General features: G+C 60.0%; 1 protein-coding gene across 1 annotated transcript in view; it reads left to right on the top strand.

The window, feature by feature from the left end:
* Positions 1-2,795: 2,795 nt before the first annotated feature.
* Positions 2,796-27,584, top strand: part of TMEM132E (transmembrane protein 132E) — a 47,265-nt gene continuing 22,476 nt past the window's right edge. Inside the window, exon 1 of the mRNA XM_017349225.3 lies at positions 2,796-4,410. Coding sequence (XP_017204714.3) covers positions 4,344-4,410 — 67 coding nt within the window. The 5' untranslated portion in view covers positions 2,796-4,343. The remainder of the gene's footprint in view (positions 4,411-27,584) is intronic.

Genomic DNA, 27,584 nt, shown 5'->3' with positions numbered 1-27,584 from the left:
AGAACGTTAAGGAAATGAGGCCACTGCAGACATTTCGAGAGTATAAAAAGAAAGGACTGAAGGAATACGCCTCAGTTTTTGCAGCTGTGCAATGAGACAGCCAGCTTAGGGGGCTCTCTGAGCCACCTCCTGCTGGGACTGCAGGGTGATTCTAGAAACATCTGCAGTTGCCAGGCTCCCTGAAAGACAGGGGCAACCTTGAAGAGTGCAGGGTGTCACCTGGCCCACTGCAGGGAGGGCAGGCAGGGCAGGAAGTTTCGGTTTGGGCCCATGTGGGGCACTGGGGTTCAGAGAGCCCCGCTTGCTGCCTGGCCACTTGGCAGGAAGCTAGCTAAGCTGCCCCAGGCCTCAGGCGGGAGCCTGCGATTGACATACCCTCTGCCACAGCCAATCATTTGCCTAGAAAGTCAGCCAGCCGCGAACAGAGTGAGAAGAGCAGAGAGATGCTACCACTTTAGGCTGACAAGAAGCTCGGGGGACAAAAGACTGCACACATGCCACACCCTCACTCCAGCCCGGGCTGCTCCTGCGACGGCGCCTTCAGGATCTAGCAGCAGCCAGGTTAGACTCACAGGTGAGTCCAAGGGCAGCACATGGGTGTGTTGGGAAAGGCAGAGGGACTGTGGGGTTGGAATAGCTGGACCGGTGGCTATGTCTTGTCCCCCTGATTCCTAGAAGTCACACTTCCCAAGTCCATGGGGCGCTAGAGATGGAGCCGTTCACTCCCCCACGCGGGCCATCAGCAGCCTTGTCATCTCCGAGACAGGGAGGAGGGAGAGCTGGCATCATGAGATCAGAGGCAGCTCAGACACACTGTCCATGGAGGGTAGGGCCACAGAGGAGGCACAAGGAGAACCCGGGGCTGCAGCTGTGCCCTCTAAAGATAGCTGTGGCCACGTCCTTCCTGACCGCGGGCCTTCATCTTCTCCGTAAGATGGGCAAAGGGGCACCAAGCCACATAACACCGCCACTGCCACCGCCCATCAGCTTAGTGTCCGCCTTCCCTTCTAGAACGAAGTTGTGCCTATGATGCCAGAGATACAGTCTGGTGGTAAGAGGGAGGGGGGCAGTGGAGAGGGAAAGGGAGAGACTGAGTCAGCAAAGGGAGGCCTGGTTTCCTCTCACCTACGAACAACCAGAGGCGCAGAGAGGAGACTCGGCATCTGTGTCCTGTGCCCAGATTCCGGGGCGGCCAGAGAGCAGACTGACAGCACTGCCCCTCGGACGCCGGCGTCAGCTGCAGATGCGTGCAGGACGCTCGGACCTCGTGTGGAAATCGTCTCTTCCCTCTGGCCATCCTCAGGCCCAGTCCCCACTCACAGGGCTGGTGGACAGCGCCTCCTTCCTGGAGCCCTCCCCTTTTTTCCTTCCCCTACACACAGAGCCTGATGGCTGGCTTGCCTCTCACTGGGAGGGTTAATAAGCCCCTGGGTGACACTAATTGCCATCAGGCATTAGGGGCCTAACGAGAATCATCTTCCTTGACTACTCCAGCACCTTCCATCCCCAAGGCCTCCCTGGACTGAACCTCCTAGGTGCAGACAGATGTGGGGGAGGGGCGAGAGCCACTCCACAGGCCCCAGACCCCAAGCCAAGGCCACCCACAGCGGGCAGCCAGGGAAGAGGAAGTCTTCCAGGAACAGATCAAGCCACTTTCCAAAACCAAAATGTCATTTTCCTGGATGAAAATAAACTCGCCGCGTCAAGAGGGCTAGGAATGAGTCAGGGAGCTGGGGGCGGGGACTGGGACCGCCCCCACCCCCCTCAGACCTAGCTCTGACCCACCCCACCCCACATTCTCAATCTGGCTAGGTGCAGAGGTGTGGGGAGAGGTGCCCCTCGAGAGCCATAGCTCTCCTCATAAGGGTTATTACGCGGAGGTTTTGAAGACCCTGTCTCTCCAGAGTAGGACCGCCAAGACCTGGCTTCTGGGGGCTGGGGCGTGACACCCAATCATTGCCATTGATCCAATGCCTGATTGACGGCTGAGGGTTGACTTGTAGGGTCTGATCTGGGCTGTGCTCTAATGAAACCGGCCAGACAGTGGAAGGAACACCACCCCTCCCCCTAGTCGGCAGGTGCCCAGGTGAGTGTGCTAGAGGGGTAGGTCCCCATCCCCACCCCAGGCCCTTGGAGAGGTTTGCAAAACACCTGTAGGAGGGCTGGTGGCCCCCTCCTCTCCGCCGCCACTCCTCTCCCGCCCCGGCCTCCGCAGCGGATTCCATCTGCCCCCAGCTGCGCCCCCCGACCCATCCCCGCACGAAGTGGAACCCGAGAGCTTCCCCGCGACCCGAAAGGAGCTGGGCGCGGCAGCTAGAGGACTCCCACCCAGTGCCCCCGGAGACCCCCGCGCAGACTCTGGGGCTGGGGGTAGGGTGCCCCCTACCCGCGCCTCTGGCAGAACGGCTGCAAAACACCTCCGGCGCCCGGCGGGGAGCTTGCATCCTCGGAAAAGGGACCGCGGCGACTGCGGCGGTGTCTGCCCGGGAGCGGCACAGCCGCCGCAGCCGGCCGGCCCTACTCCAGTCCAGGCTCTAGCGTGCGTCGGAGAGGGGAAATAAAACCTAAAGCAGGGGAGAGCGCAATCGCCAGGTCGGCCCCTGCCCGTGTCTCAGGAAGGAGGCGCGCGCGCCCCCAGGCTGGGAATGCGGAATGGACACGTGGACGGCGGAGGGGGAGCCGGGGAGGGGGCCCTCCGTGGCGCGCGAGCCGGGGGCCGCGCGCTCCGGGCCCACGTGACCACGGGGAATCGGGGAGGGGCGGGGCGGGGAGCGAGCGCGCCAAGCTCGGCGCCCGCCACTGCCCGGGTGGGCGCTGGATCCCGGACGGGGGAGGAGGGCGGGCGAGCGCGCGTGTGTGTCTCTCTCGAGTCATTTACGGCGGAGCAGCCGGCGTGAGCGCCGAGGAGGCGGCGGCGGCTCCGTGCAACCGTGGCTCCCCCCGCCGCCTCTTCCCTTTTGCTCCCGATTCTTCTCCCCACATACACGTCCATGGGGAGCCGGCCCCCCTGCCGGCACCTCCTCTCCGCTCGGCCCCGTAGGCGCCAGCTGCCGCCTCCCTGGCCGCGGGCTGCGCGGGTGCCGGGCGCCCTGGCCCCTGGCGCAGCGCCCGCGTCTCGCCGCCCGCAGCCCGGACTGGCGCGGCGATCCGCTCGCCTAAACTGACTCGAAGAGAGCGGGAGCCGATGCCCGGCCGCAGCGCGACAGCGGGCGAGTGGGCGTCCGGGGGCGGGGCGGGGGCGGCGGGGAGACCGAGGCATCGGAGACTCTGAACCCCGGAAAAGTTCAAGGTTTGTGCTGCCCCCCTCCCCCTCCAGAGAAGGCGAGGAGCGCGGCGGGGCAGCGCGCCCCTCTGCTCGGACAGCGGGACCTGAGAGGGAGAGGGGTGGCCTGGAGCGGCCGCGGGCTGGCCGAGCGCCTTCCCGGCCGTAGAGCGTGGATGGGCCGGAGGCTGCAGTCGACGCCGTGGGCAAGGCGCAGTAGCCGGCATTCCCGCCGCCTTGCTCCTCCAAGCCCCGTCTCCACGGGGCGGCCCGTTCCGGCCGCGCCACCCTCGCCCCAGCCGCCGAGCCGCTGCCAGAGCAGGCGGCGTTAAGCCAGCCTGCGTCGAGCCCGAGCCGCGGTCGAGACTGGAGAGAGCGCCCCGGAGCCCAGGAGCGAGCTCGGCGAGGGGACAAACATCTGGCTGCCCACCTCGGGCATTCTGCCTGGGCGTCGCCTCTGGTGGTGGCGACCCGCGGCGCCGGTCTCAGCGCCGCGCGGAAACTTTTCCTTCTCCGGGTGGATTAAAGTTACCAGGATTTCCTATTTATATGCGAAAAAGAAACCCGTCATTTGCACCTGACCTGGGATTTTTGTGCTGAGGCTGCTGCAGGGCGCCTGGAGGAAGCAAGCCGCGCTGTCCATGTGGGGCTTCTACCGAGACAGAGGGAACTGGGGCTTGCGCTGGAGATCCGCACCCCTGTGCGACTTCGGATTCGAGCTGGGCCGCGGGGCCCAGGCATTCGGTGCTCGGCGCTAGGCAGCCCCGGGGCCCGGGGCCCGCACGTGCGGCTACCCCCTCTCTCCGTGGATCCTGCAGGGGGCACCAGCCCGGGGAGGTGGAGGCTCCTCCCGCCCGGCGCTGCGCCCCCACCAGTTCCGAGGGTGTAGCCGGCGGCGCCTGGGACGCCCCCTCCCCGCAGAGTGTCCCCGAATTGCACTCGCCTGGCCTGGCCCCCGAAGCCTCAGCAGAGCCCACGGGGCGCCACGGCCACCCTGAGTTGGATGTGACCGAGCCTAGCCTGGGGCCAGGACCCTGTCGCCTGTTGCCCCCCCTAGACCCCTCCAGCCCTAGCCTCGGCCATGGCCCCGGGGATGTCGGGCCGCGGCGGCGCCGCCCTGCTCTGCCTCTCCGCCCTGCTCGCCCACGGTAAGTGTCGCGGCGGAGACTCGGGGCTGAAGATGCGGCGGGCGCCGCTGGAGGGGGCCCAGGGAGGGTTGGAGGAAGGAGGACCCCCATCTCCACCCCTCCTCGGACTCGCAGCCGCCGCTCCTAGCCCGGAGTCTGGGGCAGCAGCTCGAGTTTCCGCCGGCCCCTAAGCCCTCCGGCGGGAGCAAAGGCTGCAAGCCTGGCCGAGGGGATCGAGCCCGGCCGGGAAAAAGAGCGAGTGGAGGGTCGATCCAGTCCTCTCCGGCTTAGGAGGAAGGGTCTAAGCCCGAGAGTCTGGGGGCGTGTCCGCCCACGGGGGCGCAGAGAGGTCCCGAGATGCGCTGGATCGCTCCCCGGCCGCTCCCCCCCCCCCACCTTCGCCCTCCCGCTCCAGCCAGTCGGGCTGGGCGCTGTCGGGATCGGCGGGGATCGAGTGTGCCCCGGCCCCTGGAGCGCAGGCCGGTGCGGGGCCGCGCGGCCCGCTGCCTCGCTTCTTGCGGCTGTCCTCGCGAAGGGAAGTGGACTGACAGCGGCCGGAGAGTCGCGGCGACTCGCCCGCCCGCAGGCCTGTGAGCTGCATCTAAATGGCCGGCTTAGCCGAGTCCGGAGGGCGGGGGTCCCGGCCGGGACCGCGGGCGGCGCGCAGAGGGAGCGGGCTCCGCGCTCTCGCGCTCTGCAATCTGTTGCGTCTGCTCCCCAGGCTCGCCCCGGGCTCCGCGGTGAAGGGGGTTGGGAGAGGGAGGGGCCGGGGCGGTGCGCTTTAACGGTGGGACGGCGGCGACACGGGTGCGGGGCAGGGGTCTCTGAACAGCCTCCCCCCATCCCGAGTGGGAACTCGGACCAGACCGGAGGAGGCTGCAGCCGGCCCTCTGCAAGCTGGAGACGCTCCAGGAGGCGAGGGGCGCTGACCAGGGTGAGGGAGAGAGCTCGCGGGAGCAGAATGGAGGTCCTCTGCCCCTCCACAGCGAGCGACCAGCAGACCTGGGGCAGGTTTCCCTGCCAGCAAAGGTGGGGGGCTGGGGGCGGGCAGGGCTTCCCTGCCCCAGGCTGAGGGATGAGCCTTGGAGAGGATGGAGACCGGATGCGATGGAGTGGCTGCTCAGCTTCGGCCCAGATCTGCCCAGTCCCTGGGAGCCTGCCCAAGCCGGCCATGCAGGCCCTCGTGGTCCCTAAGCAGCGGCCTCTCACCCTGAGCAGGGCGCATCCATTGTCAAGGTTGAAAGAAGAAAGGGAATGGGCACTTGGAGACATAGGGTCCGGGGGCCAGAGGGGGAAAGGGATCAGCCCGATGGCCATGCAGGGCGTGCTTGCTTATTCCCAGCTGGGGTGGTGGGGGGGGGGTGGGGGTTGCTGCGTTTAGACCACAGGAGACAGCTAACCTCAGTTCTTCCCGGAAAGGCAGCATGCCACCAGGGGGTGGGCTGGGCGAGCCGGGGACCCAGAAACCTCGGCTCCCTGGACAAGACACAGAATGGGGAAGGGCTGGGGAGGAGGGCCCGCCTGTTTGCCTACTGTAGCCGCCAGGGCAGCACTGGTGGCCCATCCCTGGTGAGCTCTGAGCTGGACCGTCCAGTGGGAGGAAGCCAGGAAGCCCAGACGTTGGGTCTAGGTGTGGTCTGAACCTCCCCCTTGCATCTTCACTGTCAGAGCTCCCTTCCTCAAACCAGCCGTGGCCCCATCTCTGGGCAGTTCAGAAGCTCTCATTACATCCCCCACTGCCCACCGTCCTGGTCTTTCAGCCTGGCCTTATAAATCCTTGCCCACTGTAACCTCCCAGAATCCTCCCTTCCTCCTTCCTGGGGGGGAGGGGGGGTCTGATCACCGTCTCCTTCTTGCCCTAAGTGCCAGGGCCTTCCTTCTCTGTACCCTGGGGCTCCCAAAGCTGTGTGCTTCTTGTCCACCCAGCCAGTGCCCCGTGCTTGGTGTGGTACCAGCATGCCCAGGGGCTCAGAGCTTGGCTGCATGAGCAGAAAGAAGGTATTAGAGGAGGGGTCTCCCCCATCCAGTCCTCCTTCCAGGCTGCTTCCCTTCGCCCTAAAGTCTCCCCCATTCCATGCCTTTGTCTCCCCTTGTTGGGGAAGGACGCCAGCAGATGCTTAAAGCTGGGGGACCTCCCCTGTGGATAAGATCAGATCAACAGAAATCCCCTCAACCCCCACCCCATCTATCTGTCCTCCTCTGGGGCTGCATGACACCTTCAAGCCAACCCTTTGCTCTCAGAGGAAAAGGCTATATGGACGTCATCTCAGTCGGTTGGGGCCGGAGGGCTGGCTGTGGCTTCCTAAGCCTGGCAGGCTGCTGAGGCCACGGGGTTCTGACCACATAGCCAGATGGGGAGCCAAGCAGCCTGGGTTCCTGTCTGCTTCTGGCGCCACCAGGCAGGGTGACCTTGGGCTGCCTCACTCGTGCTCCTCGTCTTCCATAAAGCAGCGTGAGCTGCTGGCCCATCCCTCCCCTCCTTACTTGGTGCCCGGACCACTGACAGAGGGGCTCAGCCTTGGGGTGTCCACACCCTGCATTGTCGCCAATCTCAAGGCATCTCCCAGAGAACATCTGCCAAGGCCAGAATCTGGGATCTGGTCTCTGGGAGATTCTTCTCCGTTTTAGTTTGAATAAGAGTTTGGGTGGTGGTTCAATCTGGAGAGCTGATGATGCCAGCCCCCTACTCACTTACCTTCAGGGACTCTGCACTGTCCACAGGGCCTAGGGTACACTCCTTGCCCTGGTGTCCTAGCGCCTTTCCAATCCTGTCCCAGTCTCCATCACCACATCCGTGGTCTTGCCCTCTCATCTCACTCCATGCACCCCATGAGGTTTCTCTCTTCCCACTGTGTACTCTTTCTGCCTTTGCACCTGCCAGCCCCTCTCTCTGGAATGCCTTGCTTCTAGAAAGCCTTCCCGCATCAGTTATCACCTCCTCCAGGGCATCATTCTAGATTATGCTCTGGTTTCTCACCAGCAGTCCCTTGCAGCAGAAGCAATTACACTCTTTCCAGTCTACCCTTGCATTTGGCACTGCCTCTCTGGCCCTCCAGCCACTATGCCCGTGTTGACCCGGGCAACCCTCCTGATAACCACCGGGAGAGTGTATCATCTGTGTTTCTGTCTCATTCTATGGTAGGCGCTCAGGAGGAATGAATGGGGTGGGCAGAACACTGTGTATGGAGGGACGCTCCCAGTGTCAGTTGAAAGGGGAACTCTGAGATGTGGGCAGAAGAGGGGAGGGAGAGGAGACGGTCAGAGACACCAGGAAGAGTACAAGGGGGTGGGACAGGCACATGCGAGCCACCTGTCTCAGGTGACACCCAGCCTCGGAGTATGTGAAGGCGGTGTCCCACATCACTCTGATTGCCACTCGTCTGCCCAGTCCCACAGCCCACTTCCTTCTGGCCACTCGGAGCGCTGTGCCACCACACAGCCTTGTTAATGTTTAAGACCAGCAGGTGGGGATGTGTTATAAACTTGGTGGCAGAAAAGGAGCTTTATTGGAATCCATTCTGCAGACTGCTGGGTGTTTGGCTGCAGGAGGCAAGGCCACTGAGGAACAGCAGGGCTGGACCCAGGCATCTCCCGGGCCCCGCCCTGGGGGCCTGTCTGGAGCACACAGACCCCAGGCCTGAGAGACTGGTAATGAGTGGGGAAGCTGCAGAAATGGAGACCCAAGAGACCCCAGCTCTGGCCCTCTGGGGCAGGGTCGCACTTGGTAGCTCAGTGTGCAGCAGTGTCCACAGCACTGGAAGAGATTGCAAAACTGCCAGGTCCACCCCTCAGGTGGATAAGGAAGTGGCCACGCAGGGGAAGGGACTGGCCAAAGTCACTGTGCAAGGTCCTTCTGCATCAAGACTAGCCCCAGAACCCAAGTGGGGGTCCTGGCTGGGCGCGGGGCCCAGGCTCCTTGGCAGCTTCCCCCACCCCCACCATCCCTTCTAGGCACTTGGTCAAGGGAGGCACTTCCAGGCTGAAGCTGGGTGGCAAGCAGTTAGGACAAACCCTCACCAGCAGCTGTGGCTGGTAAACCTCACCACGCATCCACTGGAGACGGGAGGGGTTCCCTTTCGGGAGCTTCCAGCACCAGCTGCAGAGAGGAGAGAAAGCCCCAGATCCTTGCGGTTTAAAGCGGTTTGAAACCAGAGCCCTCAGGACTCAGGACACCTGGGTGCAGACCCTGACTGTGGCACCGATTGGCTGCGTAGCGGCAGGACTGTCAGCTCCCTTCTTGCCCACCCCTGCCCCCACCCGTGCCTCCCTCCACTGATGCCTGCAGCAGAGCCAGCAAGTGGACACGGTTCTTCCCCCTCCCTGCCCCATTCCCTCCCCAGGATCTCCCTTCTTCCTTACCCGTGCTCAACACAGAATTTTAATAAGAAATTAATGAACCAGTTGTGCACGTGCTTCTTTTTTTTTTTTTAAAGAAAATAAATGTCTTTTTCTATTCTCCTCTGTCTTTTTAAATGCCAGGAAAAGTGGGTCCCCCTTTTCACCAGTTCAGCTGTCTGGGCCGTACTCCAGTGGTCCCCAAAGATGGGGCTGCATATGGGGGAGCGCTAAGGCACCAGTTCCTGGAAGACTGGGGGCGCTAAGACCAGGGAGGCCAGAATGGTGCCAGCAAGGGAGCCGGCCAGTCACAGAGTCACCACAGGCCAGACAGCATCATCCCTCCCTGCAGTCTTGTTTGTCCCCTCCAGCTCCCCCTCCCCCCTACCTGAACCACAGGCACCTCCGCCCCAGGCCTCACCGGCCAGCCCACAGCAGCAGGATGAAGTGGGAAATGGAGGCAATTACCTAGATAATTTGGTGCTTGTGGCAAGAATGAATGAATGCAAGAATGAATAATTCAGTGCAAAAAAAAAAAAAGGAAAGATAATTGAAGAAAATCTCTTTTTGCCTAAATTATCTACATAATTATCTGCCTTTGGAAAGTCCTGCTTTTGATCAAACTTGAATCCTTCCTGGGCATCCTCACCCAAACCCCTTCAGCCTAGGAGGAGGGGCAGCTCGGCACCCCCTCCACACACACACACACACACACACACACACACTGGGAGGCAGCGGGCAGGATGAGTGCTCACTGGCTGGCGCTTTGTTCAGCTTACCTGCTTCCCTGGGGCCTCCTCCCTTGGTCCTGGGGGGTGGGGCGGAGTGATGTGCCACAGTCCAACTTCTGAAGCCTGGGGCTGGACGGGGATCACGACAGAGCAGGCTTCTTTCCGGCCTGGAGTGGAACAGGCAGCCAGGACAGCCCTGCCAAGGGACGTGGCCAACCCTTAGACAGAACCCGCCACGGACACGCTGAGGCTGTCTTGTTAAAAAATGTTTCTTTGGGTCCTTTGCCTGTTTTTTTTAATGGTTGTTTATTTTCGTCTTCCAAGGCAGAGCAGTAGAGAGAGAAGGAGAGAGAGAAAGCTCTCCCATTCACAGGATTGAGCCAGGCCAAAGTCAGGAGCCAGGAACTCCATCCAGATCTCCCACGTGGTGGCAGGGACCCAAGCACTGGAGCCACCCACCTGCTGCCTGTGCACCTGTGCACATTAGCAGGAAGTTGGATGGGAAGCAGAGCAGTTAGCGCTGGGCTATGGGATGCAGGCATCCTGAGTGGCAGCCTAACCCACTGTGCCACAACACGTGCCTCTCTAGTTTTCTAATGGAGAAAGGGGATTCCTGCCCTTGGGAGCACACAGTATGAGAAAGGAGGCACAGTGGCACTTCGGAGAGGCCTCCATCTGAGGCCCTCAGAGGTGCGTGATGAGTGAGTGACGGTGAGAGTGACAGCCACCCCTGCCCAGGGGTTACAGGGCTCCGTCCTGCCGGCTTCCCACCGCTGGCCCAGAAGCAACTGTATTCCTGGCAGCCTTGCCACGGTGGGAGCCGGGCGTGCAGGCACACGCTCATGTGCACACCCACTCGGTCGTGGTCACACACTGCTGCCCTCGTGAGCACAGACAGTTCTTGGCAGTTCAGAGCCATGGTCTCGTCTGCTGTTCACAGCAGCTGCTCTGGGAGGGCAAAGCCAGGGCTCCACTAGTCTTGGTCACACCGGCCTTACAGCGAAGTTTCCTGATCCTGCTAACAGAGGTCTTTCTGCCACGCCTTCTCTCTCCTGCAAACAGGGGACGAGCACACACACGGGCAGACAGAAGCGCCTGAGCCCGGTGCCACCTGGGCCACGGAGCCTCGCAGCCTCACTCTGAGCCCCTTTCTTCTCTGCTCTCCCGGCTTCTGTGATCTCAAGAGTGCGTCATGTTCTGTTCCATGTCAGAGCCTTTGTCCCTGCTGTTCCCTCTGAGCAGGACACTCTGCCGCCCCATCGCCTACCCTGCCTGCAAGCCAGTGCTTGTATCTGCCACTTCCATCAAGAGGGCCACCCTGATTATCAGATAAACCAGGTCCCAAGGCCCCTTGCAGCTTGTCGTGGAGTTGCCATGTTTCACCCGTGCACCGCTCGGCTCCCCTGCTGGCTCTGAGTCCACCTGTGTTCAGATGATGTGTGCTCTCTCCCCCCACCCCTGCATGCCTGCATCTTGTCTCGGAGGGGACATCTGGCATTAGGTAGCACTGATGCTGTGTCCAGTGCACCAGTGAGTGAACCGCGGACACACGGACACCCTCCTTGGCACTCAGTATCCAGTGCTTACTGGACGGTAATCAGCACACACAACAAAAATCCCTGCAGCCTGGAGCCCACGTCCTCATGGCAGGTCCGGGGGTGGGGGTGGGGGGCGAGTAATGAGCATACGAAGGCAGCAAGTGCCAGGAGCAAAGGGCGGTGCAGGCGCTGAGGGTGTGGGGGCAGGGCTGTGCCATCTTACTTGTCGTTTGATAAGTGTGGTCACTGGGCCACAGGCTTGGAGGGGTGAGGGAGCCAGTGCTCAAGGGCCTTGGGGGAAGAGGGACCAGCCAGGGGTGAGCCCCACCGGCGGCGGGCTCGGCATTCGAGGAACAGCACAGGACCCGAGGGGCAGAGCACAGGGAGGGCCTGTGAAGGCTGGAGGTGGGTCTTCCAGGGCCTCCCACATCCGATATGAACATGAACTTGTCAAACGGGAGCCGTCTCCATCTCTGCAGGGCAGTGCAGACTCTAAGCAACCTCTCATTTCTTTTCCAGACTCTGATTTTGAAACTAATTTTCTACTTATACCAGGGGTGGCTGCTCCGCTTCAGTCCCTCTAGTTTCCCAGCGCTGTGCTTTGGGGGTGCAGCTATCAGAACGTTCGTGTGCGCATGCTCGCACTCAGGGGCTTCCAGGGCCCCCTGCGACCTGTTGCTTTGGCGCCTCTGCTTGTCCCAGTTTTGTGTCTGCAGGTGCCCAGGTTGTTTGCCCCTCCCCCTCCAGTCACCAGCCCCCTGCCTCTGCATGAGCACCCCAGCCATGCCTCTTAGCCACGGAGGGGCCCTGCCCCCTGCTCTGTCCCTCCTGGGGAGAACCAGGCTTATGGGGCCTTTGTGCACTAGGAGGGAACTCTTGGATTGGAAATAGGAAAAATTGCCATTTTCTCAGCTGCCAACACAGCAGAGAAATGATCTCAATTTTCTGTGGCTGTTCTCGGTGGGAGAAAAACTGCCAGCAGCCAGCCCTGTGCATGAAAGGTCTGAAGTGCGGGGTGGGAAAGAGGCTGGAGGCGGGAGGTGCTGGGTGAGAGAAGGCGGAGGGTGGGCCCTGTGGGTGACTGCCAGCCCCCCCTGCTTGGGACGTCCCAGTGGCATGTGCCTGTGTCTGAGCAGCTGCTGAACTGTCCAGTTGCCTTGATGACCCTTATTAACTGAGCACCTAATACGTGCCACACCGGTGCTGGATACCAGGGACATCCCCCTAGAGCCCTGGGGGCCTCTGCTGTGTTTCACCTTGGCCTCACCATTTATGGCTTTCCTCCTCCTCCCCCGCACTCAGCCTCAAAACCAAACTGCCAGTTTCCTCACTTCCTGTGTGATTTGGGGCAAGTTACAGAACCACTCTGGGCCAGCCTCCTCCCCTGCAAATGATCGTAACAGGACCTGAGGTAGAGGGCGGCAATGATGATTTATTATGTTACTCTGTGTCGAATATTTAGTAAGTGTGTGAAAATGACAGCTGTCAGTCTTTCGTTGTTAATGCCCTTAGCACACGTCAGTCACTGGGTGTGGAATACAAAGATAAGGGGCGTGTGGTACCTGCCCTGTGAAGAGTTTGTGATGTGGTGTCCTCGGGAGATGGGCCCTGTCTGCACAGATGGTGGCAGAATCCTGAGTCGCATTGGAAGGGATGTAGGGTGTTGTGGCGGGAAAGGAGAACTCTCCTTGGAACCATTAGAGGTATCCAGAAGGCTTCTTGGAGGAGGCACACCTTCAGGATCCCTTCACCAGGTTCCAGGATTCTGTTTCTGAAACTAATCAGTCAGCAGATACTATGCGTCTCAGACCCCAAGGAAGCCAGAAGCTCAGGGGACAAATGGCTGTTGGCCTAGGAGCGCTCAGACGCAGGTGGGGAGAGCCGAGGCCGGCCGTGCGGGGTATGGTGCTGCAGGCAGGATGTGTGGCTGGTGGTCTTTACCTGGATGACCTCTTCAGACCTCTCAGAACTTTGACCCTGGGTTCCATGGGGCCCTAGGGAGCTTTGAAAAGTTGCGGAGCGAGGGTGGTCCATGCTCCCTTGGTTGGGAGGTGGTGGACAGGTCGGTGCAGTGTTGAAGGAAGCTGTAGCCCTGGAGTGGGGGCCTTGGGATGGGAAATGACTGGGAGAGGTCGTCCGAGGTCCGCCACCTGGCAGAGTCCACTTGCAGGCCCAGAACGGATCTGAGTGTGAGTGTAAGGGCCGGCTCTGCTGCTTCCCTGCCGCCTTCCCACCTGCACAAATGGAAGGCTAGGAGCATGCAGCAGGAAAGCTGGCCATTCCCGGACCTGCCCGTGGCCCCAGGCTGGGTCTGAGCCCTGGGGTGTGGGAGGGTCCTCATCCCCCCACGCAGGAACCCTGGAGAAAGGAGCCGAGTAGGAGAGCACTTGCCTCACTTGGCTCCCTGAGCCTCAGCCTACGCATCTGCCAAATGGGAGTAACAGCCTCGCCTCTCAGGCTGGGCCGCTGCGGGGACGAGGTGGCGGGAAGACGCTGTGTGTCTGCTGGAGGGCCTCTGGGACCTGGGTTTGTTTCCTTCTCTGCTTGCCTGGAGCCGGGCCTGGCTGTCAGGGAGTGCTCAGGTCCGTGACAGAGACTTGCCAGAGAGCTGTTTGGGGTCTTTTTCCCCCTTTCCTTTGATGCCCCCTAGTAACATGCTGCTGGTTGTTAAGAACAGCAGCAGCCAGAGGCTGCCCCTCTCCGCCCCTCCCGCCCTCCCGGGGCAGCAGCTGCCGGCTTTGCCCAGCACTCCTCGTGCCTCTGCAGTCCTGGCTCTGGCCGGGCCCCACTGCAGCCCCAGCCTGTGACAGCCCCAGGGCAGGGGGCCCGGGCTGTGCCAGACAGGGTCTAGGGTGACTCAGGCCTCCCAGTCCTGCAGCCTGAAGACACATGGGTTCAGGTCCAGGGCTGGGATCCTGGCCCCAGAACCTCCTCCTGGTCCTCCGGGGTGACCAGGTGGTCATGAGCAAGTCAGTTTTCTCACCTGCAAACCATGGGAAGGAAAAGACCTTCCCATTCCTTAGGGTTGTTGAAGGTGGAGCAGCAGGTTCAGACGTAGCCTGGCACTGTCCGTGCTCACTCCGTCACCACTGCTTCTTAATTGGATTCTTGGATCAGGGACCCCTTGGGAGTCACCTCACGCTGGACCCACCCAGAGGACCCCCCAGTTCTCAGCCTCCCACCATATTCTCTGCCTTTGTTTTCTCTCCCCACTTGTGTCCTTCCAGCCAGCTGCGTGGACAAGCCCTTCCTTCCGGTAGAGTTCAGTTTCCATTTATTAGAAAGGCAGGGTGTCGGGGTAAGGGAGGAGAGCCAGAGAGAGATCTCCCATCTGCTGGTTCACTCCCCAAATGGACACAACAGCTGGGGCTTGGCCAGGCCAAAGCCAGGAGCCTGGAACTCCACCAGGAGTGCCCCATGTGAGTGCCAGGGCCCAAAGATTTGGGCCATCCTCCACTGCTTTCACAGGCGCATCAGTAGGGAGCTGGATCAGAAGTGGAGCAGCCAGGTCTCGGGCACTCCCTTGTGGGACACTGTTGTCCCAAGCTTGACAGTGTAACCCTTAGTGCCACAGCGCCGGCCCTCCTTGCCTTTGGAATAGGGGTTGCTGAGCTGCGCCAGAGCTGTCCTGTAAAAGTGCACCAGGAGCCCACTCTGTGCTGGAATTTGTCCTGGCTTCCCATGAGAGAAAGCAAAAGAAGCAGACATTAGTTGTACAGTGCTGTTACACCTGCTGTCCCAAAGATCGCCATTTCAGCACGCAGTCGGTAGAGACAACTGTGCACGAGCTGGTTTGCATTTGTCCTTTGTGCACACAGCCTCTGGGCTTGGCACTTGCCAGCAGCACACCTCAATGCCAGCTGGCCACAGGGCTCCGCAGCCACATGGGCAGCACCCCGGGTCTCCGCTGGGAGGCGTTTGGGGACCCCTGAAGCAGTGCTTTGGAGCTGGCTCCCCGTTCTGCAGTCTTTCTTAGAAACCCTGCGCAGCCCTGGCATGATTCATGCTGGCTGTGGTGACGCCCATTCACTCACTGCCAGGACACCTGTAAGCCACGGGTCAGACCAAGTCACCACCTGCTCAGCTCCTCCGCCCCGCCACTGCCCCCCTGATCCGCTCGGTTGGTCACACTGGCACCTTTCCTGCTTGTACCGTGCCAGCCACAGCCCCGGGCCCCGGCCTTGCCACCACTCTGCCTGTGCATTTCCCCACACACTGTGACTCGTCCCTCCTACCTCCATGGGGTCTCCCTCAAGCAGCTCTGATCAGAGGGGCCCTCCCAGCCACCCCTGGCTACTGTAGTCCTGATCTGCCTCTGTCCCTCCGCCCTGCCTCGCTTCCCTTCTGCAGACATGCTGTGTGGCAGTGTGCTTGCTTGGTCACAGAATGACAGCCCCCAGTGGACTGGAACCTCAGAGAGCAGGGGCCACATCTGTTGTGTGCACTACTGCATCCCCATACCTGGGCCAGTGCCTGCCACGAGATGCTCAGTACTTGTGCTGTGGGTTGAAGGAATGAGCCACGGAGGGTGGTCCCTTCCATCTTCTTACCATTTCCACTCAGGGAGCCACTGGGAAGGCAGATCTGGGAGCTCAGTGGGCACAGGGCCCTTCTGCTTCTTCATCACTCATTCATTCATTCATCCGCTACATGCTCGCCACGTGGTCCTGGGGAAAATCGCTTCCTCCTCTGTGGCTCATAAGTGTTTCCACGCTTATGCAATGGGATAACACGAGCAGCTTCTGCTTGGGGTTGTCAGAATGAATTGATGAGCCGATGCCGGTGAAGAGCTGGAAGAAGGATTTCTCCTCTCTGGGGCAGGGGTGGAGATGTGGGTATTTGAAGGTCAGGTTCCCGCCCTTGAAGTTGCCGACCATGACCCAGGAGTGTGGAGACCTGGGCCGTTGGCCAGTGGCTGCACGGGTCTTGGCCCATGTAGGCCTCACCTGTGATATTGTTCATCAGAATCCCCAATACATGGGTGAGGAAACTGAAGCCTAGAGAGAGGAAGTGGCTGCCCAGGTCACAGAAGCAGGAAGTCCTGGCAGAGACTCTAACCTCCGGGACTGTGTCTGCCACTGCCCCAGGCCCTAACCACCTCGTTCTGGGCAGCTAGGGTCCAAGGCCACTCCTTTGACCCCGGTATCATACAGGATGTGTCTCACCCATTCACCTCAGTCCCAGGGCCGTCAAGTTGGCCCAGGCAGGTGCCGCGGTCACAAGGAGGAGACTGAGGCACGGAGTGGCCAGCTTCCGTCTCCTGAGCCCTGTCCAACATGTACTCCAGCGGCTTCCTTTGTCCTTGGCTGTTCTCCCAGGGAACCCCAGCCCTGGGCAGGGGCAGAGCCTGGAACCCCCTCCCCCGACCCCCGACACCCTCTTCTGAATTCAGAGTCCCCTTCCCCACCTCCCTGCAAAGCTGATTTGCATAAAACCATCCCCAGGCCCTGCCTTTAAAAGTCTTCATCTTTTCTCTTCTCCCTAAACGGCCTCTAAATGATTTCTGTAAATTGCTCTAAGTAGCTCAGAAAAAAAAAAAAAAAGAAATAATAATAACTCAGCAATGTGCCTGACCAGAATGTCGATGGCTCTCCTGCTGCCTGGCCGCAGCTTCCAGCTCCTGCCGGCCGGCTGGCTGGCCGTGCCAACATGCGCCGCCCTGCTCCACAGCCAGTCGGGGAGCTTGGCCCTGGGCAGGAGGCTGCCCCAACCGGGACAGCATGCCCCACCAGACAGGAAGCTCCTTGGGGCAGCTGCACCTTGCTTCCTCCTCCCTAACCCCTACCAGCCTGGGGCGTTCCCAGGAAAGGGGGTTCCCCATGGGAGGGACTGGGGATCCTCCACACAAAGCCCCTCTGACTGACTCCTCTTGTTCCACAGCCAGCTCCCCACAGAGCCTCATCGGCTTCACCCCAGCTCAGAAGTCTGGGCCCTGGCTTCTGGTAGGGATCTTTTCCATTGATTCCATCCATTCATGCTACAAATCGTTCCTGGGCACACTGGCTGGCGCTCCTGGGGCCAAGGCCGCAAGCACGGCCCAGATTCCCCGTGGGACTGAGCATCCTGCCAGGGGGCCCATGGGAGGCAGTGTCTTCTCCCAGCCTGACCCAGCCACAGCCCCCGGCCGCCAGCCTCACCTTCCTGACCATGGTCTCTGTTCAGTGCGGACCAGGGAGTGGACACCCGGGGCAGCAGAGGCCCCTCCAGCGATAGGGAGGGCAGTGCTGCCTCTGCGAACCTGGCCACAGCTGCCCTTCCGGGCCGCCCTGCGTGGGCTCCCCCATCCTCCCTTGCACACTTCTGGCCATGGAGCTCCAGGCCTGGGGACCTCGGTGCTAGCAGCCCAGACCCTACGGATGGTGTGGCCTTGGGCAAGTCCCTTGCCCCACTCTGTGATGAGCCATGGATTAGATGGAATTAGTGATTTTCTAGATTTTTTTTTTCAGCCAAAGGAAAATAAAATGTAATGTATTCAGTATACAATGTGGTGTCTAGACTAATAACACGTGTATTTCATATAACACACACGTTCTCTATGCTAGATTATATAGGATACACATACAAGCCAGGTTGCTGATGGGTGGAAGGGTGGGGGTGCATCCCAGAGGCCTCATCTGTGCCCCCTTCCCCTGTCACCCCTTGGCAGCCCTTGAGATGCCTCCAAGGGGCCCGGCTGGTAAGCCCTGGGTCTCCGAATCCTTCCTAAGGCCTTTTTCACTGTGCCATGGGGACCCGGGGTGCTGTGGATGGGGCACTCCTGTCCCCTCTCTGCCTCTTGGGTCTTGGGAACCTCGCTCTGTTTGCAGTCAGTGGGGGTGAAGCCCAGGAGAAGAACTAGCTCTTGCTTTTTTTTTTTTTTTTTTTTTTTTGAACAGGCAGTTAGACAGTGAAAGATAGAGAGAGACAGACAGACAGAGACAAAAGTCTTCCTTTTTCTGTTGGTTCACCCCCTAAGTGGCCGCTACAGCTGGCGCTGCGCCAGCCCGAAGCCAGGAGCCAGGTGCTTCTCCTGGTCTCCCATGTGGGTGCAGGGCCCAAGGACCTGGCCACCTTCCACTGCCTTCCCAGGCCACAGTAGAGAGCTGGACTGGAAGAGGAGCAACCGGGACAGACTCTGGCGCCCCGACCGGGACTAGAACCCTGGGTGCCGGCACCACAGGGGGGATTAGCCTAGTGAGCCGCGGCGCCGGCCAGAACTAGCTCTTGCCTAGGCCTTTCAGCCCCTAGGACCCTGCCTTGGGTGCAGCCCCTGGTGAGGAACGCGGGCTTGAGGGGTGCAGGAGAAGCGGGCAGCCGTGTGCACCCTGGCTGAAGGCGGGATTGTTCCAGATGAGATCAAATCCATTTGTCATCCTCCTGCACCCGCTTTGATGTGCACAAGGAGGAAGGAGGATAACAAACAGACACAGCCCTCCACCTCCTCTCCCATTTAATTGGAACCCAATTAAGTGAATAATTGTTACAAATGTGAAATTCCTTTCCACCAACTTGGGGATGGGAGCCGACACCCAGCGGGCCCTGGCCTGGCAGCTTGGGGCTGCCCCACGGTGGGTAGGGACGTTGTGTTGGCCGGGAGAGTTGTGTGTGTGTTGGGGGGCGGGGTCCCATCAAGCCCCTGCTGCCCCAGCCACACCCATTCATTCACAGAGCCTGGAGCGAGCGCTCCATCCTGGAGCTCAGGGAGGCTGGCTCGCAGGGGCTGCTCTGAGTCCAGCAGATGAAAGCCAGTGGCACGACGCGGGGGACCAAGGAGCAGCAGGGCGCAAGGGCCGTAACTGAGACATTGGACGCCTCCGGCAAAGCCTTGGAAGATGGATGGGAGCAGGGTTCCTGGGGCTGCCCAGAGTGGGCCTCTGGAGGAAACAGGAATGGGGGCTCTTCCTGGCAAGAGGGTACATGGGGAATCAGAGCATGGAAGATGGATTACCCACATTATGGAGTGTCCCAGAAACCTGTCTCAGTAACACCCCACCATGGGGCGCCCCAGCGTCCCCCAGCCCCCCACTGCCCACAGCTGAGTGGCCAGATGCGTCATCGTGGAGTGCATGCAGCGGCCTGGGCGCTGGGGCTCTGAGGCTACGAATATTGTGAGGAAGGCTGCTGTGCAGGGCGTGGGGAGCAGAGGGCAGGAATGTGCTTTGGTCGTGTGCATCCAGGTGCGGGGCAAGAGGTGCGTCCATGAGAATGGGGACAGGGCAGGCGGCGGGTCTCAGCCCTGGCTGAGCCCTGCCCATCAGGGAGTGCTTCCGTAAAGCACCCGTGCCTGGGTCCCAGCCTGCAAGGCTCTGAATTCACAAGGCGGGGGCTCCCAGGTGCTTCCTCTGGGAAACGAGACCAGACCCCTGTCCCCACCCCTTGTCGCATTTCCTGCCCCCTCTCACTCAACCCCCTGTCCCAGGGCCCAGAGCTCAAGCGTCTCTTATTACCTCTGCGCAGTCTTCTGTGCACATAGTAGGTGTTTGATAAATACTTACAGAATGAATTATGGGTGAAGTCTGTCAGGTGGGCTAGCCTGGGAACCTAACTGCTGGTGACTACTGCTCCTGAACCTGTGCTAATGACTCCTGATGGTCTGTCTCTAGGGAAACGGGCGGAAATGTGTCTCTAAGTGCCAACAGCCTATTTCCTGTGCACTCTTGATAAGCAGCCTGTTGGTAACTTGGAGCACGCCTCTGTGTGTGTGTGTGTGTGTGTGTGTGTGTGTGTGTGTGTGTGACAGAGGTAAAGAGAGAGACAGAGAGCGAGCGCTTCTGCTTTCAGTGAACCTAGCAGAGGTTCCACCCCGGGAGGTTGACCCCAGTGGCGTGGTTATGGCTATGGCAAAGTGGAAAGTGGTGGAGGAGGGCCAGCAGTCCAGGGCAGGCCGAGCCAGGAGGGACAGGACTTGCAGTGTGGCCCTGGCTGAGCTGGGGCCATGGATAAAGCCGGGAGGTACACAGAGCCCCAGAACCCCTTTCACGCGGCCTCGGCTGGACAGGCAAGAGCAGCCCTGGCAGATCAGACTTCAGGCAAAGACAAAGGCGGAGGGAGCTGGAGAGAGCAACATGAGGCAGAGGCCCTGAGGTCACAGGGACCCAGAGTCCCTGGGAGCCCGGACGGCCAAGGGGCGGCTCCTGGCAGGGTCTCTGTCAGTGCTGACTGTGGGAGAGGAGGGCCGGGGGTCTGCCAGGGGGCTCTGGGGTTGCAGGGAGTTCCGGCAGCGACAACCAACAGGAGGGCCTGGGGGCTGGGGTCGCCAGAGGCCCGAGAGAGCTCTGGCTGGGAGCCCTGCCGCTGCCCCCACCCAGCACCAATGAGGAAAGCAGTGAGGAGCTGAGAGCAGTGAGCCTGGGCGGAGCCTTCCCCTCCGCCAGCCTCCGGACAGCACAGCGTCTCTGCAGCGGTCCTTGGTCAGCCACGGCTGGGGGGCCCCTGCAGTCCCCAGCCCAGCTGTCCCTGTAAAGCCAGAAGCTGTGTGTATCCCCAGAGTCCCGTCCTGCTTCCTGGGGCTGGAGAACTCCGGAGAGGTGGCCGTTCGCGGGGGAGATGACCCTGATGGCCTTGGGGGCGGAGGGCTGTCCCCGGCCACACAGGGTGACAGTGATTAAGTGCACCAGCAGCTGGGCCATCGGGGGCCTCCCTGCTGCTAATTTGGGTCAATTAAGCCAATTTGTCTTTGTTGACTTGAAATCCCTTCCCGGTAATGGCTCCGGCTCCTCTGGGGCTGCAGAGGGAAGGAAGGAGGGAAGAGGCAACCCCTTGGTTGCACCACACAGCGGTCTCCTTCGCCCCCACCCCGAGGGACCCCCCCACTGTGTGGGCCAAAGCCTCCACCCCTGCCAGCCCTGTAGCTGTCCCCGGGGGAGTCTGCACAGGTGAGCAGGTAGGGCTCCTCGGACAGGGAATTGCTCCAAGTTCACATAAAAACAGGGATCAGAACCCGGCATTCGGACTCGCTGCCCAGCTCTCCACTGCCTGCTATCTGGCCTCTGCGATTTGCACAACATTCAGTCCATGGGCAGGCCCTAGGAACGCTGTGCTGCCACAGCTTCCCGAGGGGTTCCAGGGAACATGGTTTGAAAACCACTTCCCCCGCCCATCAGGCTACACCTTCCATGGAAACAAGGGCAGAATGGACAAGGAGTTGTGTCTCCAGAGAGAAGCCAGCTGCCTCTGTTTGCCCAGCCAACAAGCAGATGGAATGTTCTGGAAGGAACAGTAGCGTTTGCACTCCTTCCGGTCTCCCAGTAGCACTTCCCAGACGGAGTCCACTCTGTGTGCCCCCAGCATGTTCCTTAGCACCTGTAGGTCGGGCCCCCTTGAGACCTCTGTAAGCCCTGCCCGGCACACAGTGGGCCCTCAAAGAGTTTGGATGAGACATGGGTGCACTTGGAAAGATAAAGCCCAAAGCCTAACAACAGGGATGGTTCTTAATGGCAATTGCTCCCATTCGTTACTGAGCACCTACCCCGTGCCTGGCCCCACGGGAGGCACTGCAAGCCCCGGAGGTGCGCACTCCGCAAGGTCCCACGGTTCACTCAAGGTCACACAGCAGCAGGCAAGAGGCAGTGCTGGGGTTCGAAGCCAGGCTGGTGCGAGCCCCGTGCCCACCCCCCAGACTCCAGACGCCCAGAGCTATGCAGGCTTAACCGGGTGATCCTGGAGGGGCCGGCGCATCCGTGGGCTGCCTGCTGCTGCCCACAGAGCTGCTGGTGTTTCCTTCTGTAATCAACTGTGAAGTCCTAAGTGAGTAGACTCCAGTCCCTTCTCCCCAGCTGTCACACATGGCAGTTGGGGCCCTCAGAGCATGGACACTGGGATATGTAAGGCTCAAGCCAGCCTCAGAGCCACATGGCACTTGGTGGGGCCAGCAAGGGGGTCTCCTAGTGGAATAGGGGGGTCAAGTATACTCAGTGAGTGGGGTCAGGCGGGGATGGTGGGCAGCTGCCCGTGTGGAAGACCTACCCAGCCACCTGATGCCTCCCAGCAGCCTCTCCCCACCTGCTGTCGCATGTGGCTCCCTACGCCGTGGCCTCGCCTACACGCAGACACGGGGCTGAGATGACCAGCCAGGGCCCCCTCGGCACCACGGTTCACCCCACACATTTAGGAAAGAAGGTTTACTAGGAACAGTCGCCATGATAGTGCCACACAGCAAACCACCAGGATTCCACAGCCTACGACAGGGAGCCCGCCGCTCTAACGGCATCCCCTTCTCTTGCTGGGCGGCTCTGAGTCTGAGGAATCACAACGCTCATTTTTTAAATTTTTTTTATTTTTATTTTTATTTATTTATTTATTTTTTGACAGGCAGAGTGGACGGTGAGAGAGAGAGAGAGAAAGGTATTCCTTGTGCTGTTGGTTCACCCTCCAATGGCCACCAAGGCTGGCACGCTGCGGCCGGCGCACCACGCTGATCCGAAGCCAGGAGCCAGGTGCTTCTCCTGGTCTCCCATGGGGTGCAGGGCCCAAGCACCTGGGCCATCCTCCACTGCACTCCCTGGCCACAGCAGAGAGCTGGCCTGGAAGAGAGGCAAGCGGGACAGAATCCAGCGCCCCGACCAGGACTAGAACCTGGTGTGCCGGCACCGCAGGTGGAGGATTAGTCTATTGAGCCACAGCACCAGCCAACACTGATTTTTAGTTCCAAGTCTGCCTCCCCTAAACTCCATTCCCTGATTTTAATTCAACCTATGTTTCGGGAGGACCTACTTTGTGTTGACTTGGGCGGGGGCTACAGGGATGGGTGTTTGGCTACCTCTGCGAGGGGCTCACAGGCTGCAGGGGAGGGAGGTGGCAGGTGCTCAGGGAGGGGAAGCCTGGGGCTATGCATGGTTGTGCTGGAAGGATGCCCCCCCCACCTTCCTGGGGCCCTGCCTTTCTCCCTAAAGGAAGACCTTGTTCTTGAAGTCACAGCACTGCTGATGTCACAGATGTGGACTTTATGCCTCACACCAGGCTGTTCTCCCAGACCCCAGTTTCCTGCGGGCACCCAAAGGGCGGCCTGCAGTTCCACTTGATTCTGACACTCGCTGCCCGGAGTTAGCACAGACACCACAGGGACAAGGCCCAGTCCCCTAAGACTGCTCTCCAAAGTGTTGGGTGCTCCCACTTCTGCCCAGCTAGGCTCCCACAACGCCTTGCTCAGCATCTGTAATTTGCTACACAGCTCACAGGACTGGGGGAAACCCTTCACTTTCCATCACTGGCTGAGCAGGCAGGAGGGACCAGGACACAGATGAAGGCATGGGTGAGCGCCGGGGGTGAGATCTGGAATGGTCCTAAGTGCAGATGCTGACCACCACCCTCCTGGTACGTAGGTGTGCACACCAAGCCAGAAGCGCTTCCAGCCCTGGGGTTCTGGGTTCCCCACAGGACTGATGGATGACATCATTGGACATTAGGGATTAAGTCAACCTCTAGCTCCTGCTCCTCCCCAGAGGTCACGGGGGTGGGGCTGAAGGTTCCAACTCTAATCACACGGATGGTTCTCCTGGCCACCAGCGTATCCTCCCAGCCACCTCATTAGCATAGATTCTGGAAGGTGCACAGGGACTTAGGGGAACAGCCAGAGTCACGCCTCTCACTCAGAAGTTCCCAGGGCTTTAGGAGCCCACCGTTAGGAGCAAGGACGAGGAGCACATGTGTGTTTCTTCCTGGATCACAGAGTCCCACTCCCCCGGACTCCCAGCACCTGCTGCAGGGCCGGCCAGATCCAGGCTTGGGGTCCAGAGCCGTCATCTCTCTGCTGTGGTCTCAGCCATGGCAGGGCTGCAGCGCCCTTCTGCATGACGTGGGGATGATACACCGGTCCCCTTGTGGGAGGATGGGAGGTGGGGTCCGTGAAGCCAAGGCCCATGCCTGGGACTGTGCTCTTGGGCGGGAGTGGGAGTGGGAGTGTAATGAGCATTTAGCACATCTGTGCCCAGGCACGACCTCACAGCAGCCCCAGATCGGAGGCTACAGGGAACTGCCGGGAATGTGGCCCCGTTTCCTGCCTTCTTGTCTCTTCCTCTCAAAAATGAGAGCCAGGGACACAGGCGTTTGGCTCAGTGGTTAAGTTGCTGATTGGGGCATCCACATCCCATGTCAGAGTGCCTGGTTCAAGTCCTGGCCCCTCTCTCTTTCTCTCTTTCTCTCTTTCTCTCTTTATCTCTTTCTCTCTCTCTCTCTCTTTCTCTCTCTCTCTCTCTCTTTCTCTCTTTCTTTCTTTCTTTCTTTCTTTCTTTCTTTCTTTTGACAGGCAGAGTTAGACAGTGAGAGAGACAGAGAGAAAGTTTTTCCTTCCATTGGTTCACCCCCAAAATGGCCGCTACAGCCGGCTCTGCACCGATCCAAAGCCAGGAGCCAGGTGCTTCCTCCTGGTCTCCCATGCAGGTGCAGGGTCCAAGCACCTGGACCATCCTCCACTGCCTTCCCAGGCCACAGCAGAGAGCTGGACTGGAAGAGGAGCAACCGGGACAGAACCGGCGCCCCAAGCAGGACTAGACCCCGGGGTGCCGGCGCCGCAGGCAGAGGATTAGCCTAGTGAGCTGCGGCGCCGGCCAGCCCCTCTGTTTCTGATCCAACTTCCTGCTAATGCAAACCCTGGGAGGCAGCAGATCATGATGGCTCCAATACTTGAGCTTGTCACCATGCAGGAGACCCAAATTGAGTTCTGGGCTCCTGGCTTTGGCCTGGCCAGTCCTTGACTGTTGTGGACATTTTGGGAGTGAACCAGTGGGTAGAAGATTCTCTCTCTTTCTTTCTTTCTTTCTTTCTTTCTTTCTTTCTTTCTTTCTTTCTTTCTTTCTCTTTCTCTCTCTCTCTCCCCCTCTCTCCCCCCCCTTTGAAATAAAATGAAACTACATTTTTCAAAAATACATATTTTTTAAAAAGGACAACATTGTTAAAAGCATGAGCAGAGACGCTGGACAATGAGACCCAGCTGTGGGCTTTTAAACTGTACAGGAGTTGCCTTCCCAGTAGATGGGGAAGCAGGTGGCCGTGGCTCTGAGGAGGGCATCACCTGCTCTGGTGTGGCCTCCTCCAGAACCTGAGGGCTGTAGGAAACCTCAGAAATGTCGAGTTGCTTGGGGTCAGGGGAGGAAGCAGGAGACAGGCAGGAACGGAAGCCCCTAGTTTCTGTCTGCACTCGCAGCAGACATCATTAATCAAGTACGGCTCCCTTCCTCTCCTGGATGCGGGAATCTTCCTCAAATCAGACTCCTTGGCAGGAGAGAGGAAAATCTCTCCACCAGCCTGGTTCTGCAGCATTCAGGGCAGGCTTCCTGGGGGGCGTGGGCTTTCAGAATCTTCTCACCTGGCAGGGAACCACAGTAAGCATCAGCGAGAAGTCTGTTCTGGGGATGAAGTTGGGGCTGGGCAGGGAAGGTGCTATGCTCACTTCTGTGCGGCGTGGCCTGGGGGAGAGCTCTCCCTGTGTGCTCTGCTTGGTTCAGCGCTGGGAGAAAGAGGACGAGGGGGACTGGGATGGGGCAGCCTGGAGATGGGACATGAGGACAAGGGGACGAGGGGATGTGACTGAGCAGGAAGGGCTGCCAGCTGGGCCTGCCTGCCCCTTCATCCCAGGACGCCTCGGGACAGGAGCTCTTTCCTCCCCAGCAGGGCCAGCCACACTGATTGGATGATGACACAGCGGAAGCTCCGGAAATTCATTCCAGCACCTGCCTCTGGAGCTAAGCGTCAGCCCCTCGCAGCCTTTGCCCGTGTGTGTGTGTGTGCATGTGTGTGTGCGTGTGTGTGTGTGAATAAAGGCAAGCAGCACCTCATGCATCTCTCCCCTGCTCAAGAACCCGGTGCCTCCTCATTGCCTGTGGCCTGACTGGCAAGTTTTTAAAGGCTTAGGATCTATTATCCATGCAGCAACCCACATGAACACCCATGGCAACTGGGACCACTCCACAGAGCCCCAGGGCTCCAAGGAGCACAGCTTGAGAGCCCCTGGGGCGAGATGCGCTGACTCCTTCGCCTCGTGCATCTAAAGCCCGTGCCCTCTTGGTGCCAGTCCGTGACGCAGCCTTACCTCTGCGCTCTCCCCGTGCCCTGCCCCTCGGTCCAGATCTGCCTTTCATCCCTGGCCTCTCTTTGCCACCCTGTTCCTCCGACCTGCAACGCCCCTGGCTCCCCCACCCAGTACGTTGCTGAACTTGCACCCCTCGCCGGGAAGAGAAGGCTGTGTGGGCGGCTGGCTCTGCCCGGGGCTTGCGGGGAGCTCGGCTCGTCTCTGCAGCCTCCAGCGCGTCCTACCTTTTAGCACGGTTATTTATGTACTTGTCTCCCCGTTAGCCAGCAAATCCCTTAAGGGCAGAAGCTCTCTTCTTTATCTCTGTCTCCCTGGCAGCTCCCAGCAGGGTCTTGTGAGAGAAGGGGCTGCATAAATATTTATTTGTCGAATATATTTATCGAACGTCGGTTGCAAGCCCTAGTCCTTTTCTGGGCAGTCAGGCTGTATCGGTGCAGGGTCCCTGGCCTCAGCAAGGCGTCCATCCAAGAGAGCAGAATATGCACGCCGACTGTTGCAACACAGAGAACAATGGATGTGGGCAGCCCACACGTCTGTGCCTTGCCCGGCTCTGGGGAGTGATCAAAGATGCCTTCACAGAGAAGGCTGCACTTGGGAGAAGTTGACATGACACCTGTCAGGTGGAAGAGCAGAGATGACAGAGGGCACGTGCAAAGGCCCAGAGGCAGAGGGTATTGGCTGGAGATGCCCAGACCAGGGGTGTGGGTTGGAGTGAGAGAAGGCTCAGGAGCAGATGGGGTAGATCAGGCAGGGCCTGGGGGACAAAGGACATACCCGTGGTGCAGAGGGAGGGAGCTGTAGGACCTGGGCAGGGTTGTCTCCTCTTCCTCCCTTAGTCTTCCCGTCTGTTAAGCGGTAGTTTGAAGGCCTCTTTCAAGCCCTGAGTTAGAAATGCTGAAGAAGCGTCAGCCACACAGCTGCCAATCAATCAGCCTGGTGCCAAGAGAAACCAGGTACAATAGGGCCTAGGCTTTTAGGGGTGCTTACAGCAGGACAGAGCCAATCAGGGAGGAATCTGTGGGGGAGTCACATGGAGCCAGGGCCTGAGAGTGGATTCCCACACTTGAGCTTCACCCAGCCACGTATGGGAAGGTCTTGTTAGCCCCATTTTGGAGACAGAGGTCTAAACCCAAGACCAAGCGCTGTGAATCCAAGCCCAGGATTCAGATCCCGGGGGCTCCCCCACCCTTGCCCCCTACAGGGGAAACCAGCCAGGCATGCTTTGCCCACCCTACAGGCAGCAAGGGAAAGGATGGTGAGCTAGCCTCGTTCTTGGACCGAGAAGCTGTTGGCACTAAGCCAGTGATGGCCGTGGGCAAACCGGGACAAGCTGGTCGCACTCCTCATGCTATTTCCCAGGCACACACCTGCCACCTGCTTTTCTCAGGGCTCCCTGTGACCTGGCCTGGAGTCGCAGGCCTCGAAGGACAGCAGGGAAACAGGCAGCTGGTGATTTGGAGAAACCCAGCTGAGGCCCAGAGCCTGGCAGGAGGCTGATGAGAGCGGGCTGCTGCTCCAGGTGCAGGTGTCCAGACAGGCTGGGCAGCTGGGTGGGCTCACTCTTTCCTCCCTCTCAGATACCCTGCT

This window comes from Oryctolagus cuniculus, chromosome 17 (genome assembly GCF_964237555.1).
Source record: "Oryctolagus cuniculus chromosome 17, mOryCun1.1, whole genome shotgun sequence".
Lineage (NCBI taxonomy): Eukaryota > Metazoa > Chordata > Mammalia > Lagomorpha > Leporidae > Oryctolagus > Oryctolagus cuniculus.
Note: the sequence above shows the minus strand (reverse complement) of the source record. Positions and strands in the feature narration are given on the sequence as shown.